Here is a 19,527-nt window from a genome sequence, read left to right on the forward strand (position 1 = left end):
TCTCATCCTTTTATGACAGAAGTAACTTTCTCATTAATCCTGGGACTGTGTCCAATAAGCAATCACATATTAAATAACTGATAATATTGCATTTTTATTTCAATTATTCCCAGCTAATATAGTTTGTTTTATTTTGTTTTTCAGGTTTGATAGCTACGCTGGATCTTTGATTGTGGTCTCCTCTAAATTGCAACACTGAAGACAATGGCAACAGAATGTATAAAAACCTGCTGTCAATGGTGTTTCTGCGTGGAAAAAGAAAAAAATCGTGAGTTCTGACATAATGACATTGACGAAGGCTTTTGCTGTTCTGGCATCATTAATGATGAGATTTCCCATTAATAAAATGACGGTGTCACCCCTGATAAACTTGAGTTCTTTTACAACATCCAAAATTCTTTCCATACCTCTGCTTGGAGATTGAACACATGCTTGTTAGTGTTATGAATTGGAATTGGAACTGAAAAATAACACTTGTCTGAAGTCTGCTCCTTGCAGCCTGGAACGCCGTCCAAAAAAGCCAACTTTTTTACCCAAGGCTGTGTAAATGTCTTGTATCTTTCAAACTCTAAGACTGAACACTTTTTTTTAAACTCCTTGTGGATTTGCTGTTAGGATTTTCTTTGGTGTCTTAGTTGTTTGAAGAACTCTTCTACGATACAAGTGCACGTATTGTAAAAATTCAGTTAAGAGCAATGTAGCTATAAATATAGAAGCTTGGGCAACACAGAGTTTGCATCAGTACAGGTGTCACGAGGAGGAATGTCTTTTCCAGGTGCTAGTCCTGAATGCTGGTAAAACTGAATACTAGCAGCCGTTAAGTAATGTACCAAGCACAGATCCTATTAAATAAGAGAGATCTGTTCGTAGCATTGTTCAAAAACTTAATGCACATGTGGACTGTCCGTTTTTCTTGCTCTTTTATTTTTAGCGGTTTCCATGGTGCAGGAATCTGAAGCAGTAGCTGCAAGCAAGCCAACTATTGTAGAGAAGCCTCCATTGTCTTCTGTGTCAGTGAAGCGTCAAGTTGGCTGTTCAGAGGATTATCTGCTTTCTAAACTGCCCCTGGATGGTCAGGAGGTACCATTTGTGGTCCCTCCATTCAAATTGGCTTATGTACAGCCAAAGAGCCTTCCTAGTGCCTCACACGCTGCAGGGATTCAAGGTAAAACATAAACAGCATTGCCGAAACAGTTGTTTAGCTTCTGTCGCTCTTTGAAAGTCGTCACATATTCCTACTGAAAACACATGTTTGCAGAACTTTTCTAGGAGCCCGGTCTTTTCTCTTTGAACATCCAGAGAAGTTTTGGGAAGGATGTCATCCCACTATGAATCTCTGTGATGTCGCATGTATCAAACTGAAAGGGAGGACTGCACACCAGTGCTCATACTCAAAGTAATGGAAGACACTTAAAGGAAACAGAAGCTTTAGTAAAGAATTTATTGGAGGCAAGGAAAGACCTAACACATCCCCAGCATCCCCATTGCTCAAATAAAGGAGGGTGGTCTGGCTTTCATGTTTCATGTACTGATATGTTTTAACATACTAACACATCTTCCTTTTCAAATTTTGCCAATAGATAGCATGTGCTACTGCATGGCAGAATATTTTCCCCCTACTATTGCCTGCTCTTTGGGAGGTGTCACAGATCTCAGTGGTATAAAGTTGCACATGATACTATGAGTCTTTGATTCACAACAATCTTGTGCTTCAACCTCTGCCATTTAGTCCCCTTCTCAGACTGCCAAAATAAGGTACATGCAATTCAGGTATAGTGGCATTTTAAAAGAATAGGAGCCTGTCCCAGTAACATGAGTTACAGGGCATACGCCATCGCCGGGCTCTTGGTCCTGCCAGCAGATGCCTAGAATTAGGTAGGGGAAGATTTTGGCCCACGGACGTACCTGAATGGTTTTCTCTAGAGTTGCTTTGCTTCGAGGATGTGATAAGCTGATAATATGCTTTTAGTCCCATGTGACTCTATTTCTTTTCTGAGGGTGGAAACCTTAATAACTGAAAAAAGTCAACCACATGTTGCCTAATAACTAATGCAGTACTAGCTACCCTTTTTGTGTTTGTGTGGTTTTACTCCCACCCTTCTCTCTTCTCCCCAGGTCCTTGGCTGTTGCTTCTTTTCTCCTCCTGCATGCCTATTACCAAACTTCCTCCTCACCCACCCCTGTTGGTAGCACTAGAGCCAAGCTAATCAGCCTAGCAAAACTTTTCGGTATAGATTGGCCATACTCTGCCCAATCTTTTTAGTGGGCTTTATTTGTGATGCCTGCCTCACCAGACGTGGACAGGCAACCTAATCGTTGGAGGTAGAACATGTGAGGTCCTCTTCATCTGTGAGCCTGCCCGCCTTTAGCCTCCCTGCTTCCCTGCTACTTCAGTAGCTAGTTCTCAGAAGTCCATACTTCAACAAGGTACAGAAATGCAGGACATGCTCCTGGTAATCCCCTTGCTCACTAGGTCTGGGTTCAGGCTCTGCGTTGCTTTGTCCTACCGCATCCTTAAGACACTGTACAGAGAAGTCCATCAAGGACTCTGAGGCATGAATGTTCTCCAGGGAGAAGGAAGATGTATCTAGCAACCTTTAGATAATGTTTTCTTTGTTCATGCTGTTCTACACAACCTTATCGGTCGGTGACTTATAAACCAGTGATTTGTCTTCATTGGGAATTCTGCTTCATCATCATTTCGGAAGGACCTGGTGAACAGAGTGGCCCTTAGGCTATAAAGCTGGTAGATCTTCTGGCAGGATGACCCGACTCTTCATAATTGTCTCTCTTGAGCAAATATTTTAAATTCTTGAACAAATATTTGAAAAGTGGCTCTTATGTTAAGTAGGCGACTTCCATGTCTCTTTCCAAAGATAAATACTTATTTTTTTAAAGTACAGCTTTTTAAGCCTTGTTAAAGTTGTGTTTAAAAATGCAAAGTTTACTTTTTATGGAGATTTACTAAATACAGTGAAGTGTGCTGTCATTCCTTCTTCACATTAGCCAAAGCACCAAGCATATTCAAAAAATGCCTCTAGAGTATTTGCTTCTTAGACCGTTGTTAAATATCTGTAGAAGTCCAAGTTCTGCTCTCAGTTCCACTCCATTTTCTGTGCGTGTCTGACCATTTTCCTTTAGTGAAACAGGACATGCTGCTCAGTGTTAGCTCTTGGCATCCCTTCTGAAAGCAATTAAGTTCTGGCAGCCTTTCTCTTCAGTACTCACTGCAGCATGTCTCACGCTCTCACAGAAGTAAGCTAGCAGGAAGAAGTGTGCTCCTGGTCTGGAACACTGGCTTTTCTGTCATCTGCTGTGTATCAGTTCTTTATGGCCTCACTTCTAGCGTTAATCCTAATTTACGTCATGCTCAAGCCCATTATACTTGAATTCTTGCTTTATCATCTCTCATGTTCCATCTCACTGTTTTAGTTATTCTTTTTTACTTACTCTACTAACACCTGGAGGAAAGGATTTTACGGCAGTAATAGTTTGCCTCTTACAGTGCAACACACTTGCAGAATTGAGGGCACTTTATAATGGGGTAAAGAACCTTTTAACAGATAGGTCGAAGTAAGCAAATGTCAGAGCTTGGCAGAGTCCAGGTCACCCCGTCTCCATTCTCTCCTGTGCTGTTACACATGGTTTATTTTTGCTCCAGACAGACAAAATGAAGCACTGCAGCAGTGTTCTTTACTGTTCTGCTAACCAAGATGTGCATGTTTTTTCTGAAATGATTATGAATAAAGGAAAGAAAAATAGGACAGCTGTGCTGTAATGGGCTGAGTAGAGGGCTGGGATTCAAGCATTCTCAGATCTGTCTACTTGTGCTTCAGCCAACGATTCAAGTCATTTTGGACCAGTGATTTTAGCACTGACAGACTTCCTATGGAAATTGGATGACAAGAAGGCTGCAGTCACAAGTTGCATTATCTTTCTGTACAAAACCCTCCTGAAAGTCTAGGGGTCCGAGTAGGAACGTCCTGGGGGTCAGTAGCCAAATAAGTCAGAGGTTTTCTGTACATGTGGCCCTACTGTTCCTGTTAATTTCTGTCTTGCTGTCTGTCTTTGGAGCCTTCTGTATTTTAACTAGTTAGGTATTTATTGTGGAACTTGAAGACAGGGTATGCATAGCTTTTTATGGCCAATTTAATTCCAATGTTTGCTAGCACACTGTGGAAATCTGACATAATGTGTATGTGTGTTTTCTTTACTTTTTCTTTTTTTTTTTCCCTTTTCCTGAAGCAGATAATGTTGAAATATTTTGTCCTTTGCCCTGAAGGCACTCTGCCTGCCTTATGAAGCCAGGCAGCATGTGTTATGTCTGGAACTCTTGTATTTGATGTTTACTTGTGCTCTGCAGAATCTGCCAGAGCCTCATTCGGTGACCGGAAAGCAGAACTGCACAGCGTGTACCAATGGCCCCGCTATGATGTGTACAACCCATTCTATCTGGAGCATCGGGTTTCGCCAGATCTGATTAGGCGCTTCCAAGCAAAATCAGATAATAGGAAATTATATGGATCAGGTGAGAAGGACCGCACCCTTACTTTTCTGTCTTCCTCCCTTTCCCAAGATTTATAGGTAAGAGAAGAAGGCCGTTCGTCTACAGAAGACGCGTTTGAATATAGCAGTTCTCAGACTGGTCTTTATGCTGGTCTGTTGGAGCCAGCTCTGCTTGATTTCCAGCTGCACTGTTACTTTCTGTCTTTTGGGGGCTTAACAAGGCTTGCACGCATCACATGAAGGTAGACAAATTGGCAAAGCAAGCTAGCGTAGCTGCCCCTGATCCAAACCAGAATGCGGTACTGGAGATTCCAGCTACCAGTAATAGGAGTGAGGGAGATGGAAAAAGGAAGTCAGGCAGTTTGTTGAGTGGAGGAATTCCCGAGGAGTATCTAGATGGAGAGAGGAACTAGCACCAAAAAACATTAGGGGCAGATGATAAGAACAGGGAAGTGATGCTATATGCCAGCTTTCTTGTAGTTTGCCTTTGAAGGTGCAGAAACGTCCCCACTTCTCATTGCGTGTGTTTAAGAACGGGGGAGGGCTGTGAGATGGTAAAAGTGTAGATAGAAAGTGTTTGGCTACCTATGTAAAAAATTTTCTCCTGTGCCCTTCATTGGTATATGTATCCTCTAATGAACGCTGTTTAGAGTAAAGTAGATGACAAAGTGTTGCTTGCTGTAAGTGATTGCTAAGGCAAACACATTCAGAAAACTCATACACTCGAAGAAATGTACACACCTCTCTATCGCATTGGAAGCCGGCAACAGCATGCATTTTTAAAGATGTTTTATTTAGAATGGTATAGCATGCTTATTTTGCAGCTGGGGGAAACATCTCAGACTGTGTCCTGTTTTAAAAATAATTCCAAATCACCATAGAGACTACATGAAAAGATTACTCCGTATATTTTTTTTTTTAAAGAGAGCAAAACACACTTAGAATTATAGCAGCCTTTAATGCATATGGTTTTACTAGGCTTTGTAAGCACCTGTGGTGGGAGCCAAATGGGTTTTATAAAACTATCTTGAACATCTTCCCTTCAGTTCATCATCTCTTCTTCCATTTTTCTTCAAGCTAAGTAAACACTTCACTAGTTTTGTCTTGCTAAGCTTAAACACAAGAAAGGTCATTTAGAAATCTGCTCCAGACACACTTTAAAATGCCTTCTTCCTCCAGAGTTTTTCGACAGCTGTTTCAAAAGCTAGATGATTCTCTTCCGTGTGCATCTATAGACTATTTAAGCAAAACTCCAAGCCTATTTTATTGTAGGAGGTGCCATGATACTTACGCGCGTGGGCTTAGAGTTACAGAATGTGTTTATTTGGAAGGTATGAAGTGAAATTCTTGAATTTTCGTATGAAGTCCATCCTCTTCATTTAGGAAAAAAAAAAAAAAAACGCAACAACAAACAAACTGAAAAAGAAATTCATTAATATTTTTCCAAAATTCTAGTTATTATTGGTAAACAACATATGTTTATGGTTAAAATTTTTCTGCTTTTTTATATTTTACAGACAGCTTTCCCAGTGTAAAAATGGCCATTTTTTTCCATTAAAAATTTAAGTTTTTGAAAAAGGCAGTATCTTTTCCACCCCCACCTCCATGTTCTTTGAAAACTTTAACCAGGTTTACTAGAAACAGCAGATCCTACTGTCTATTTAAAGGGTTTCAGTGATTTGTAACCTGTAGGCTCCCAGTAGTTTGTGAAAGTCATGAGTACTACTGAATATGGAATTAGTTTCCATAACTATAATCAGTTTCAAATCAAGTAATGGGCTGGTCTCTCCTCTTTGCTCCCATTATATCAAACAGTGTTTCTAGACCTTGTATGATATTATAATGCTATTTCTACACCGGCCTCAGCGAACAACTTGGTCCTTTTGTTTCACGCACAAGAAAGAATTTGGAACTCATGTCAGACATAGAGACCTTCATTAAATTTTATCTAAATTAAGCTGTTATTTCCCTTTCTCTCCCATGGGTTGTCAAAACTTGTTGCTTTTTCTTCCTTGGGAAAAGAAAGAATTATTCTTTTTTTGTTAAATAACAATAAGCATAATAATTGGTTATTTCTTTTGATGGCATAAAAGGGAAATAAATTTTCAATAACGGGTTATGTAATTCTATTAAGCTATGTGAATTCTAATGGAGGTCTTCTGAAATACCATAACATAGCTTTGCAACAAAAAGCAATTCATTGCATCAGATAGTACTAGAAGTTAAACCATACTGCTTTCATTCATTTCCGTATGGGTCAGTTTTGAAGTTGGGAGGCTTTAAAAACGTCTTGAACATTACTGGAGTCAGCAAACATTCCTGAACCAGTGTCATTAGTTCAGCTTTCATTTTCTACTGATGCTCATAACCTATGTGCTTTAGCTCTGTATTGCGTTGAGGTCAAAAGAAAACTGATAGGATCTGCTTAACGACTGCTGAGGAAACTACCCTTCTATAAAAAAAGATCTTTCTTTTGTGCTGTAATTATGCATCATCTTAGAGTTAAGACTTGGTTTGTCTGAGCTCTAGTAAGGGTGCAGAGTGTGGTGCTTTGACACTGTGATCAGTAAAGCCAAGGAGATGCGGCCAAGCTTTAGCAGGCAGCATGTTTTTGTCACTGGAATCTTTACTGTGGAAACATTTAAAAAAGAAGACCAGTTCTGGATGACTAGATTTAAAGACAAAGCTTTTCTGTTTTGCTAAAGCATCTACTAAAAAAACCCATTTCTCTTGAGGAAATAACTTTGAGGCAGGCTCCCCATTCTACCAGAGCTACCAATGTGACCAAGTAAGTTTGATCTATTTCAAAGATGGAATTGATTAAGATATTTTAATGCCTTGTTCTCTGCATTTTGTCATTTCAGGAGAGTGGTTTGGGAAAGGGAAGTGGGGAAAGGTGCTGATGTCCTTCCTTAGATGTTATTTAGCTACGTTTGAATTCTGCCATAGGTGTACTTAAATTTAAAAAAAGCTTAATTTTTTTTTTTTGTAGCAATGATGCTTACATGATTTGTGTTGTTCTCTTTGTCTTTTTAGTTAGTGATTTAAGACCTAGTGCTTTGCCTGGATCCTTTGATGTAAGTCGTTCAATGTTTGATCTCAGAAGCCCACCTCATCGATTCATGAAGGTGAGTTCTCGTAACTTCGGTTATACTGAAAACTCAGTTTGCATGGTGTATCTGTTCCTGTTGCCTTGTGTTTTCTGACACTGAAGGGCATTGTACTATGCACGGGAAGGACTAGAGGGAAAAGTTCAACGTCTTGACCAACTTCAAGAGGCTCTTTTCCTGATGTCTCCTCTGATTACTGCTGTTCTGTCCCAACAGGGCTGTTGAGAAATCCAAGTGGGCTGTTAGGCAGGACAAAGCAGACAAGAGGTTGTGGTTTTTCATCTTGTGATTTCTCCCATCAGTTAAAAAGTGGAACACTAGAAGTTTCCATTGATACAAAAAACAGTGCTGCTTTTTTTTTTTTCCCCAAATAATCATCTTTTACATAGAGATGAAGTTCCATATATATCAGTGAGCAAAAAAATCCACACTGGCCATGTGTGTCCTGTATTACCTCTTTGCGTCAAAGTAGTAATTCCATGCTGCTGGATCAAGAGATTAGTAGGGAATGAGACAATTATTTGAAATTGGATGTTGTTTTGTTTTCATCACGTCTTGTCTGATGGTAGATTCTCTCTGGCTTTTTGCATCTGTTGCTCCGAATGCAGTGACATGTTTTTTTTGCCCTCAGAGATATGATTCATTCTCCAGTGTACCTAGCAGTACCTCTTCCAGGAAGGATTCGCAAGGCAGTAACAGGAGTCTAGGTAATGTGTTTGTTTACCTTGTAATGAAATATTTCCCTTTGCACTTGAAACATTAAGCTGTCTCTAGTGTTGATGATTTTTTTTTTTGAGATGAATCTGATTAGTAAGTCACTTTGGAGCTTACTTTGCAATTTGAAATTCAGAATTTTGGACTTGCATGTTTCTGTTGTCAGGAGATGGAGAAAACGAGCCTTTGAGGAGCTCTCATGCTTTTGAAAAATTCATCCCTGGATTTACTACCCCAGTGAACTAAGAAATTGCAGATGTTCTGTTAGGACAGAATGCAGCATCTTGGGCACTGCCCTAGTCTTTTTTCGTGTATCAGTATTTTTCTGTGGGAAGTGCCTGGAATCCAATACCCATATTACACTGAGAATTAGGCAAGAATATTGCCTGCAAACCTAGTATCCTTATTTATGAATGAATGCTGAAGAAGTGGAGATACTGCAAAATAAACTGTCAAAAATATATCAAGTCCCCATGAAAGTCATCCTGCTGGAAGTCAGAATTTTACCCAGTCTCCTCAAAAAGATGACTGCGGGGCAACAGCCTAGTCTCAGTCATGACAGACAAATGCTGGATATTAAACAGGTCTTCTGACTTGGAGAAAAGCATAATAGTAAAATGTTTACTAGGCTGGAATTGAAATCTGAGAATGATAAAAAGCAGGCCAATTTATAACCTTTACAGTGAAAGTGATTAAGGGAAGTGATAGACTATAAATGTGTTCTGGGTGTCTCAGGCACATGCTTTTGTTCTTTCGGAAAGTTGTTTGAGTACAACACAAGTTATTAAATTCAGTAGGGGTAACTGAGGTAAATGTGAAACCTTTTAGTGATGCAGCAGGTAAGGCTACAGGACTTCGTGGATATTTTGTCCTTAAAATGTAGGCATTAAGATATTTCAAACTTACTTTGAGACAAGTTTTCAAAGATAGGCACTCCAACTACTAATGAGTTCCCTTATTCTTGGAATGAACTTTTAAGGTACTGCATTACTTCTAAAAACAGTAATTGGCTTTCTTCCATAGATACTATTACATTATCAGGTGATGAACGAGACTTTGGAAGACTGAATGTGAAGTTGTGTTATGTTTCTTCCGTAGAACAGATTTGGATCACAGTTTTACATGTAAGCAAATATAAATAACTTGATTATTGTTTATTCAAATGGCTATTTTACTATACTTAGTGCTAATTCTCACTAAATTTGTCACTCTGTTACTTTAAGGAATACTTTTAGGAGAAAAAGAAAATTACTTCTTAGTATTAATATAAGCAAAGTTCAGTCAGGTGTAATACTGGGCTTTATTCAAAGTATCTTCCTCTCCTTTACCTTTTTCCTTTTGCAATCTCTGTTCTGCTGCAGTCAATTGTTAGAAGTAGTATAAACTCTTTATGTTACTATACATATGTTCTGATTGTGGAGTGAGGAACTGTTCAGCATAGATAAGAAAGCTGAGCTGGTCATAGGCTGGTCCTGCTGCGGAGATTTTCCTGTGGAAATTTGGAAGCAGCAAGTTGGAGCAGCTTCAGAGGCAGCATTTAACTGACTTTAAATCTAACAATTCCCTCACATCAGAACCATAATAGCACTTTGAGGACATGTAGCTTCTTGTGGCTTTTTTGTTAGCTAATGTGATCCTGTTATGCTGTCTGTTTTATACACTTCCAGGACTGTGAATAATTTTTAGGCAATGGAATTTTGAGTAGTCAGAAACCTCCTAACTACATCAAGTGGTAAATACTACGTAAGGGATTTCATGATTTATCTGTTGTTAAATTGCCACATAGTGAAATCATTAAAATCTACCAAATAACTTTTTACCCTCTGGTTGTGAAAATTAATTATTAAATGATCTGAGGCGACACAATCATTACACTGGCTCTGATTTATATTCAATATTACAGCAATTATGCATAATTCTAGAACAGCGTAGAAGACTCTTTCTAAGTTGTCGGAAGGCCAGTCTTACATTGTCTAAACTGACTGTGTTTTCAATGTTGCAGTGCAAAGACCTGAGCTGGCCTTCTAGCTGTGGGGAAAATCCCCGTATCTCTGTCAAGGGAATTCTCACATTGCCCAAACCAGTGCATTTCAGATCTTCTGCCAAAGAAGGATGCAATGTAAGTAGAGGCATGAAAAACACCAAGAAATATTCTTCCCCCAAAAAATAAAAGTGAACTGTAAATGGATTTTTAAAATGGACCAAACATCGATTCCTGTGCCATATTTGCTGTGGTAGTTGCCTAGGTTCAGATTGCTTCTCCCACCCCCAGACTTCTCAAAATCCAAGTAAAAGCCTTGTTCCACTTCCTCCCCCTATATCCTCTCTTGCATTGTACTGTTGCCTCCTTTTCTCCCAAGTCTGCAGGACAGATACGGTCATAGCAGACTGAACCACGAGCTGCTGGCATTGGCAACTCAGTGGTGGGGGACTGGACGAAGACCAGGCATACCTGTAGGTGCATGTTCACCCCAGGGGAGGTAGATGATTGTGGAATCACAGAATGGCAGGGGTTGGAAGGGACCTCTGGAGCTCATCTAGTTCAAACCCCCACCAAAGCAGGGTCACCTAGAGCATGTTGGACAGGAACACGTCCAGGTGGGTTTGGAATATCTCCAGAGAAGGAGACTCCACACCTTCTCTGTGCAGCCTGTTCCAGTGCTCTGGCACCCTCAAAGTAAAGAAGTTTTTCCTCATGTTGAGATGGAATTTCCCGTGTTCCAGTCTGTGCCTGTTGCCTCTTGTCCTGTTGCTGGGCACCAGTGAGAAGAGTCTGGCCCCACCCTCTTGACACCCACCCTTTAGATATTGATCAGCATTGATGAGATCCCCTCTCAGTATTCTCAGGCTGAACAGCCCCACGTCTCTCAGCCTTTCCTCATCAGAGAGGTCCTCCTGTCCCTGCCTCTCACTAGGGCAGGAGACAAAATTCATACTTCCTCTCTGCAGAAAGTCGTAAGAATTGCTTGCATGGGACAAGACAGTCCCAAGCCACAAGATAGTGGCAGTAAAGAAATATTAAGGGGTTGGAAGGTAAAGCAACATAAACCTCCCGTAATGTGAGTCAAAGGTGAAAAAAAATAAAATTAGCAGGAGAGACTGAAGCAAAAGGCCACAGGAGAATTTGCTATGACAATGTGTGTGCTGTTGAAAAGCTCCAGAAGAGATGGCCTCAACTTGTTATGGTAGTGAAAAATAATCCAGAGTTTTGTCCCTCCCAGGGTGTGACAACGAGGTGGTGAATCTGTGGGGGCTTTCCACAGTAAAAGACCACTTTTCCATTGCAACCTCAAATGGTGTCTGGGAGCAGTGGGTATAGGACCAGGAAGCCTTGGTTTCTAGGTTTCGGGCTCAGTTAAACTCTTTTACAATGGTGATGTTACCCCTCTGTTTTTCTTTCTAGGACATTGAATTTATGGAAACTTTTGTATTTGCCATTAAACTGCAAAGCCTGCAGGCTGTCAGATTGGTATTTAAAATCCAGACGCAGACTCCCAGGAAAAAAACAATTGGAGAGTGCTCCTTGGCACTGCGGGAGCTCAGCTCGGAGGAGTCAACTCATTGGCTGGATATATCTCCTCCTTCCAAAGCACCTGTAAGTGCCAATACTGCAAAAGTATGTTGTTATATCACCTAGAAGAATTTCTAGAAATGAAAGTAAAATAATTCAATGCTAATTCAATGCTAACAACAAACAGGGTTTGTCTGTTTTTTTGTGGGTTTTTTTGTGGGTTGGTGGTTTTTTTTTTCCACTTTCTTGGTGAAAGGCATTTTGATGGGGGGGAAAAAATATCCAGACTTTTGAACTCAGCACATAGCTGTTCTGGTCATAAACTGCAGCTGTTTCTGGGAAAAGAGCTAGAGCAAGCTCTTCCACACCATGGCCCGCAGCTTGAGGGAGGGACGTTCTGGGGAAATATTCAGCAAAAGACACCGGGTAATTGCCTTTTCCGACCATAAAAGCATCAGAAGATCCTTAGGACTCACAGCACGAGCTCAGAGCAAATGGAATCTGCTTTTGTTATGGAAGAAAAGTGCTAAGATCTTCAGTGGCTTGAAGCTGCAGGGATAGCTATATATTTAATGTTCAGCTTGCATGCTGTGAAGTAATAATTCAGGCAGTTCATTTCCATTAGTGTAAGAAGAAGCAGGTGCTTTTCACAGTGGGATTTCTTTCCCCCTGCCCTCGCTTCGTTTGTTTCTTTTACAGATTGCGTCTAGACAGTTGTATTTTCAGCAAATTAAACTTGAATTAGCAATTCAAAGGCAAATCTCATCTAAGCGTGGCTGAGTAATACGAGTGATACTCTTGATTTCTAACATAAGTTACACTTGACATTTTTTAGTTTTAACAAGAATAACCATATTGCTTCAAAAGCAGTAAGGTTAAGCGAAAGAGGAAGCTGATTTGATTTAGAAACTGCTTCATCCCAATGTAAATTCCTGAATCATCTCATAGTTTCTCTCTCTGTGTTGGCTTTCCTCACCATTATATCCAAGAGCCCTCCAGACGCTGCTGGAATCCATCCCTGTACTACCCTGTGTGGCAGCAAACTACCCCACTTGCCAATAGAGAGCCAAAACTCGGAGTCGAGTCAGTGGCTCCTTCTCAGGGTTGCACAGAAATTTTGTGGCTGAGCTGCAAAGAGGATTTGGGTCTTGATGAACTGGAGCCTGACTGCTCTTTTTCTGACCTGTTGCTCTCTCTCGGTGCATTTTGCTTCACTGAAGTGCGTTAAGGCTTAAAGGGATCCAGGACTAGCAAAATCCTTTTAAATGGAGGCTGTCAGGAAAGCTGGGTCTCTCCTGGCCTTTTCCTGCTGTTCCTACAGTGTTTGGAGTATGTTAATATCTGGCAGGAGAGTAATGAGGATGCCTCAGTGCAACTGCCACTAGCAAAAATTCTTAAAAAAACCAAAAAATTCAGACTGGGGATCTGAGTACATTCAGAGTGTGTGTGTGTGTAGGTGTGTAAAACACAAGTGCTTCCATAACGTAGGAAACTCCACAGCATTCAGTCACCCTAAACATTCATGACATTAAGTGATGGGGCCTTGTATCTATGGAAATTATATCTCCATATTGCAAAATTCAAAAGTGCGGGAGCAGAACTCTGAAGGTTTTTGTGTTAGTAGAGCATACCTGGTCTCTCACATGCACACACAGGTTTAGCAGAGCTACAACTGTCTGGTTTTCCCTGTCTGTGTCTGCTCTTACCATTAAGGAATCTTCCCTAGGTGAAAACTGAGGACTCATTTATTTGTCCGGTATCTCTGGCTGCAGCCCAGGAGGGCCAGATGTGCGCTGCACATAAGCAGTCCATCAGCGGAGCACGTGTACTGCAGCAATGGCAAGTGCAAGATGCAGTTACTGTGCATCTGCAGGTTGTGTATACAAGACACGCTTGTATTTCTGTCCAGGAAATCCCAGATAGAAATGCGGGAGCCCAACAGATGACAGAATTCCTGTGTTTCCTGAGTTTAGAAGCAACTTAATCCAGACATTATGGCAACATTCTTCTGCTTGTAGGTGTGCCGCGCAGAACTTCAAGTAGGAACTTGTTTTCAAGCAATAAACAGGAGGATTCAGTTACAGATTCTTGAAGCACAAAACCTTCCAATTTCATCTACGCCGCTGTCTTCACGTAAGTTCCATCAGCTGTCTCACACCTCCTGTCTAAAAGCATTTGTAACAGGTAGATTGCTGCTCAAATGGGTTGGCAATTCATAACATTCCTTACAAGCCTCAGACTAACATATTGTGCAGCAGATTTCCATTGCCAAGGCTTGTTCCCACAGATGTCTTACTTGATTACTTTTTGTTTGGTTTGAAGCTACTTGTTTATGTATTTTGGAAGATTTTTATACCAATATTAATCCTGACATACAAGCGCCATTAGCTTGCACTTGCTGTTTGGATACTGTGTTAATCAGTTCAATATTATTGAACATACTCTGTGTGACTAGTCAGGAAAACTATTGTACAGTTCTTTTGGCCAGACTTTTGGGAAATTGTTGCAGTTTGAACCATATATGTGGATCTTGTCAGTTCCTTTTTGGGTGTGTTTGTGAGTAACCCTTTGTGTGCTATGCCGCTTTCCCTCCCTTTTGTTCTAGATTTCTTTGTGAAAGTTGGAATGTTTAGTACAGAAGGGCTGATCTATAAGAAGAAGACTCGTCTTCTGAAGTCCACTAACGGACAAGTGAAGTGGGGAGAAATGATGATTTTTCCAGTTAGCCAAGCTGAACAAGGAATTAGCTTTCTCATCAAGCTCTACAGCAGGAGCTCAGTGAGAAGAAAACACTTCCTCGGACAGGTTGGTTTCTGCTAACTAGCATGATAACCTTTACTTAAAATCCAGTTCCACAAGTTTCTTGGTGTGAGTTTTAAAATACTTTAAATAAGCAAAATAGTAAATTCTAATAAACTCTTCTGGATATAACCCAAGAAAGATAATACTGGACTCTTAAACATGTGCTACCGTCAGAATGGGACTTAACGTTTGATTTTTCTTTTAAAAAGAAATCGTTAAGTCATTTTTGTGTGCGTTATTACTATGTGAAAGATTCCTTCCTACAGATAGCTATAGGATCTCCTCCTTGCCTCTAGGCTTTCTAAAGAAAGCAAACATAGCGCTCACAGGGGCTCCACAGCCTGCAGGACTGTACAGAAAAGGGGGGTGTTGGCGTACCATACCAATACACTTACAAGCGGGTGCGTGTAAAGGGAATTATCAACAGCTACAATATCAGACTGCCTTCCTGGGTAAAATAATGCTGAAATTAGCATAATATTCTAAATATGTATGGTCAAGTGATAACATAGGTGACCAAACGCAATTTTTATTTTTTTTTTTTTTTTTGGTAACAGCTGGAACTTCAGTAGTATCACTTTGAAAGTATTTGTGTGATCATTTTTATTTAACCACCACAAAACTTGGTAGTCTGGTGCCTTTTTATTCACTCTGTCCTCTTCCCCCGATTGTTCTAATTTACCATCATCCTGTCCCTTCTTTCTCTCCTTTTCTTCTTGGTATGGTGAGCTATAGCTGTTCTTAATTCTATGTGCTTTTCCTGACCCAGCTAGATTTACCAGCAGAATTTTAATATATGCATAAATGAATAATGTAGAATTGATTTTGAGATGCCAACTGTAATGTCCCTTGTTAGATGAAGGACTGTGCTGCCCTTAGGTACAGAAAACGGTACTGTCCCATTCTGGTGATGTTTCTTGTGTCTGCTGAAGACGTGCAGTTATAGGAGATGCTGATGTGCTACAGAAATGATGTGCTAGCAAGAGTTATGTGAAGTTCCTCTATTTTCTGGAGCCTCACGTCACAAATGTTCCATCTTTCTGTGATTCCTGTTGGTGGAATTGGATTTGGAATGGGAAAAGAAAAAAAAAATTTGTTCTTTTTATTTGTGCTACCTTGGGGAGAAAATGGCTGGGTGTGATTTTGCAGTCATTTAGCAATATGTGAGGTCATCTCAATCTGACAAATTACATTTAATCATGGATCTTATTTTTAGGGGGGAGGAAATGAGCTACTTCTGCTCCTCAGAGGTTATTTGGAAAAGGTTGTTTCAGCTCATGCGGGCAGACATTGCCGCATAACACATGAAGACATAAAATATGGCTCAGGGAAAAATGTACTTTGAGCAATTGGCTGGGTAGCTGGAAAAAGATGAATATAGCTGGATCTATTAACTTTGTTCTTCAGAGAATGATGTTTAATTGGATGCTGTTCTAAGCAGACAATACTTAGATTAGGCTGCTTTTATAGGCATGTCTTTAATCATGAGCAAGATGTATATTGGATCTCTGTGGATGAAACATCAACTGTCTGTGGTATTCTGGAAGACATTATTCTCACTTCTTGAGGACTCATGCTTCGGCAGTGTAGGCTAAATGTACTTCATGGTGAAGGTTTCTGAGAAGTCTTAAAAAGACTCATTCTTGGAAGACCTGAGGAAATAGAGTCCTGTAAATAATGATACCTACTTACATAAGCAGAATTCATTTGGCAGTGGAGGCTGGTGATAATGTTCAGGGGGAAAGTTTCCTACTTGTACCTCGTTTCCTCATTTAATGGCCACTATCCATTAACTGAATACTGGGAAGAAACGGACTCTTACTGCGTGACTACGTGTGGTATGGGCATGTTAGTAACCTCTGTGGAATGCAGGTTTGGCCCTGTCTGTTGGAGTGTGCAATTTGAAATGCTTGTGAGCAGGCTGGACAGCTCGGGAGGCCAGGTGGATTGCAGCCAACTGGAGTTAGAATGCACAGAGCCATCGATGGCCCTCCTGAGCCCTTGACCCCAGCACATGCATTTGAATGGAGCAAAGAATGCTTGACTTAAAACACCGTATTAAGTAGAGAAACATTGGTATGTAGTGAGTTCTCTAAACTATTTTAGAGGCTAAATTTAAACCCAGACTCCCCATGTTCCCAGCTGAAAGCCAAAATGTGTTGGTCCTAACAGAACTGTATTTGCTGCTGTTATGCTTTGGTCGCAGTCTACACGTTGCATCTCGCTCTACGCTTCCATGGTATTTATATGGACCTAGTAAAGCCTGGGCCTCTGTGTTACCTCAGGTAAACTGAATTTTATTTTTCTTTTTGTTTCTTACTGCAGATCTGGATAAGTTCTGATAGCAGTAACAGTGAAGCAGTAGAGCAGTGGAAAGATACTATTGCCAACCCTGAAAAAGTTGTTATTAAATGGTACAGCATTGGTCCATCTTGAAGACTGGAGGTCAGGACTCATTTTTCTACAAAGATACTCCTACGCTGTTTAAATAGTATAAAAAAAACCCCAAAATATTGTCTACACAAGTTCTTCAGAAGTTCTCCACGGCATCAAACCTCCATGGCAACTGGGAAAATTCAGTTTCACCAAGAGAAATACTGGCTAAATATTACTAAGAGGAAGACAGGAGCTGGGCAAAAGTGCTCATTTGATTTTAAAAAATCCACTTTGAAAAATACATTTTTGCCCATTTCAGGCTCCATAAGAGCACAGAAATCCAATTTTGGAGAGAAGCAGCTTGAATCGGCATCTTCCTCACTAGTCACTGACATCGTCCTCATCTGCAATCTTGTCTTTGGCAGACTCCAAAGTCCATGGCAATCAGTGTGGTCCGTGGCTTGATCCCAGGTACCTCTGAGCCTCTGGGGTTGCACCCGTGTTGGCACCATTTGATCGGAGTAATGTGTGTCTGAGTGAGCGGGAAAGCTGTGGCAGTAGAAGGTACAAAGGGAACTATGCAATCAGGCAGTACCCAAAGGCTTTTCCAGTCTCCGTCTGTGATGAAGCGTTGTTGAAGTACCCTGACATGCCTGAAGCTTGGGTTCTCCCTCATCCTTCTCTCTTACCAGAGAGATGGAAAGATAAGAGTTTCTCTGACTAACTGTCATCTTTGCAAGTGAGGCCCTCCAGACTTGCTCTGTTCGGGTGAATTCTGGTTGGAATCAATGGAATAATACAAACAGGCAATGTCCCTACCTGGGATCAGAGCCAGTATTTTTAGATAAATTACTTTCTTATATAGAATTCTTATGCGTAAACCATTTCCTATCTAATCAACAACATTCTAGCATTTGCTTACATTGCTAAACGCTAGACTAATATGTACGAAGGAGTAAGCAAATATTTACTGACCTAAGTGCTTTTTGATATTAATTAAAATGCAGCGTGGTAAGGGACTGAGACGTTGTTTAAAAGACGGGCTATTACTGCAGAAGTATTTGTTACACGTCTACGATGCTGAAAAATTATGTGTGGCAGTATATTTTTGTTACTTGTTTCTAGCAAGAAGAAATTACCATATTTTTATTGCAAATTATATTTTTCCTACAAAATCCTAAGTTTATTTTTTTCTATTAGTCCCCATATTTTCAGGGGTTTATTCACAGTTATTTTTAAAGTGGGAAAATGCCATGTATATAATCGATAGTATATGTATCTAAAAGCACAGACCTCTTTGCACTACTTTAACTACTAAATTTAAAATATATATATTCCATTACATCCACTACTTACACATTTACTGTTGTCTGTTTGGACTGTACAAATACGTGTGTTCATATAGACACCGAATAATTGCATCTTTTTTTGTAACTTGGATCCTGTTCAAACACCTGCCATGACCTAGAGTGGCAGTGAGAGCACTCGCTGCTGGAAGGCAAAGGAACAGCGGGGAGAAGAGAAAACACAGTAACAGGAAAGTATGTTGTATTTAATCATAGAGCTTGAAGCATCTTTATTTTAACTTTTTTGACTTTGAGTAAGGGTTAAGAAAACATAGAATCTCTTAGAGTATTTTTTTTTTAATCCGCCAATAATTGAAGCTTTTAAAACTTCAACCATCCAGATTTTTGTTGTTGGAATTTAATATTTTGAAAATGGGCAAACAAAAGGATTTTCCCAGGCTCTTACATGTTCTGCTTTCTGACTGTTTTTTATAAATGAACTGAAGAAGTTTTTGCATGTTACTCAGAGAATAAACATCAGTTCCAGCTCTTACTGACACTCTTTTCAAAGCTCCCAGTAGGCCCAGAGGACCTTGACTGGCAGTGTTACCTTCCAGCCAGTTACAACACTCAGGATGCACCTGTCTGTTGGGCAAAACAAAAAAAGGAACTGGACTGAGCTGATACTCTTGGAGTATCTTTACTTGAATACATGGATCTTTTTTATTCATTGTGGCTGAACTGCAGTAAACAGAAGCGCAAACTGTTTCCCAGTTACATCCCAGTGTTGTGGAGGCTTCGATTACCATGGAAGTGGTTCTACAGAGATTGCCAACTCAGTGGATACAGTGTAAAATGGACTTCTGGGGCTGTTTTGGACACCTAGGCCTAATTGGTAATGTCTCCTTTTTCCTATGGTAATATTTAATCTATATGTTTATAATAAAAGTTATGAACAGAAAATATTCCATCTTTCTTCCTCCCGACCCCCCCCAGTTGTTGATACCAATGTTTACCAGCATTGCAAACTGAAGTTCAAGTCCTAACGTGTGAGCCGATGCAGGAACAACCACAAAACCACAGATGAAATGGAAAGAGTAAATTTAATGTCGATCCCTCGCAAAGTGGGGGATCTCCAAAGCAGCGCCTGGGCAGAGGCACACAAGCGGGAACGCAGGCACCGCAGAGCTCAGTCCTTGCTAGAGAGTGTTTTGAACCCGCT

The 19,527-nt window shown here is 40.3% G+C and overlaps 1 protein-coding gene across 2 annotated transcripts in view; it reads left to right on the plus strand.

Annotated features, from left to right (window-relative positions):
- Nucleotides 1-19,264, plus strand: part of TC2N (tandem C2 domains, nuclear) — a 34,491-nt gene extending 15,227 nt beyond the window's left edge. For both annotated transcript variants that reach the window (XM_074584202.1, XM_074584203.1), the window contains exons 2-12: nucleotides 145-268; nucleotides 932-1,165; nucleotides 4,364-4,528; nucleotides 7,543-7,634; nucleotides 8,248-8,323; nucleotides 9,354-9,454; nucleotides 10,333-10,449; nucleotides 11,734-11,925; nucleotides 13,860-13,974; nucleotides 14,447-14,646; nucleotides 16,969-19,264. In XM_074584202.1, the coding sequence (XP_074440303.1) occupies nucleotides 205-268; nucleotides 932-1,165; nucleotides 4,364-4,528; nucleotides 7,543-7,634; nucleotides 8,248-8,323; nucleotides 9,354-9,454; nucleotides 10,333-10,449; nucleotides 11,734-11,925; nucleotides 13,860-13,974; nucleotides 14,447-14,646; nucleotides 16,969-17,079 (1,467 nt within the window). In that variant the 5' untranslated portion in view covers nucleotides 145-204 and the 3' untranslated portion in view covers nucleotides 17,080-19,264. The remainder of the gene's footprint in view (nucleotides 1-144; nucleotides 269-931; nucleotides 1,166-4,363; nucleotides 4,529-7,542; nucleotides 7,635-8,247; nucleotides 8,324-9,353; nucleotides 9,455-10,332; nucleotides 10,450-11,733; nucleotides 11,926-13,859; nucleotides 13,975-14,446; nucleotides 14,647-16,968) is intronic.
- Nucleotides 19,265-19,527: the final 263 nt, after the last annotated feature.

This window comes from Larus michahellis, chromosome 4, assembly GCF_964199755.1.
Source record: "Larus michahellis chromosome 4, bLarMic1.1, whole genome shotgun sequence".
Lineage (NCBI taxonomy): Eukaryota > Metazoa > Chordata > Aves > Charadriiformes > Laridae > Larus > Larus michahellis.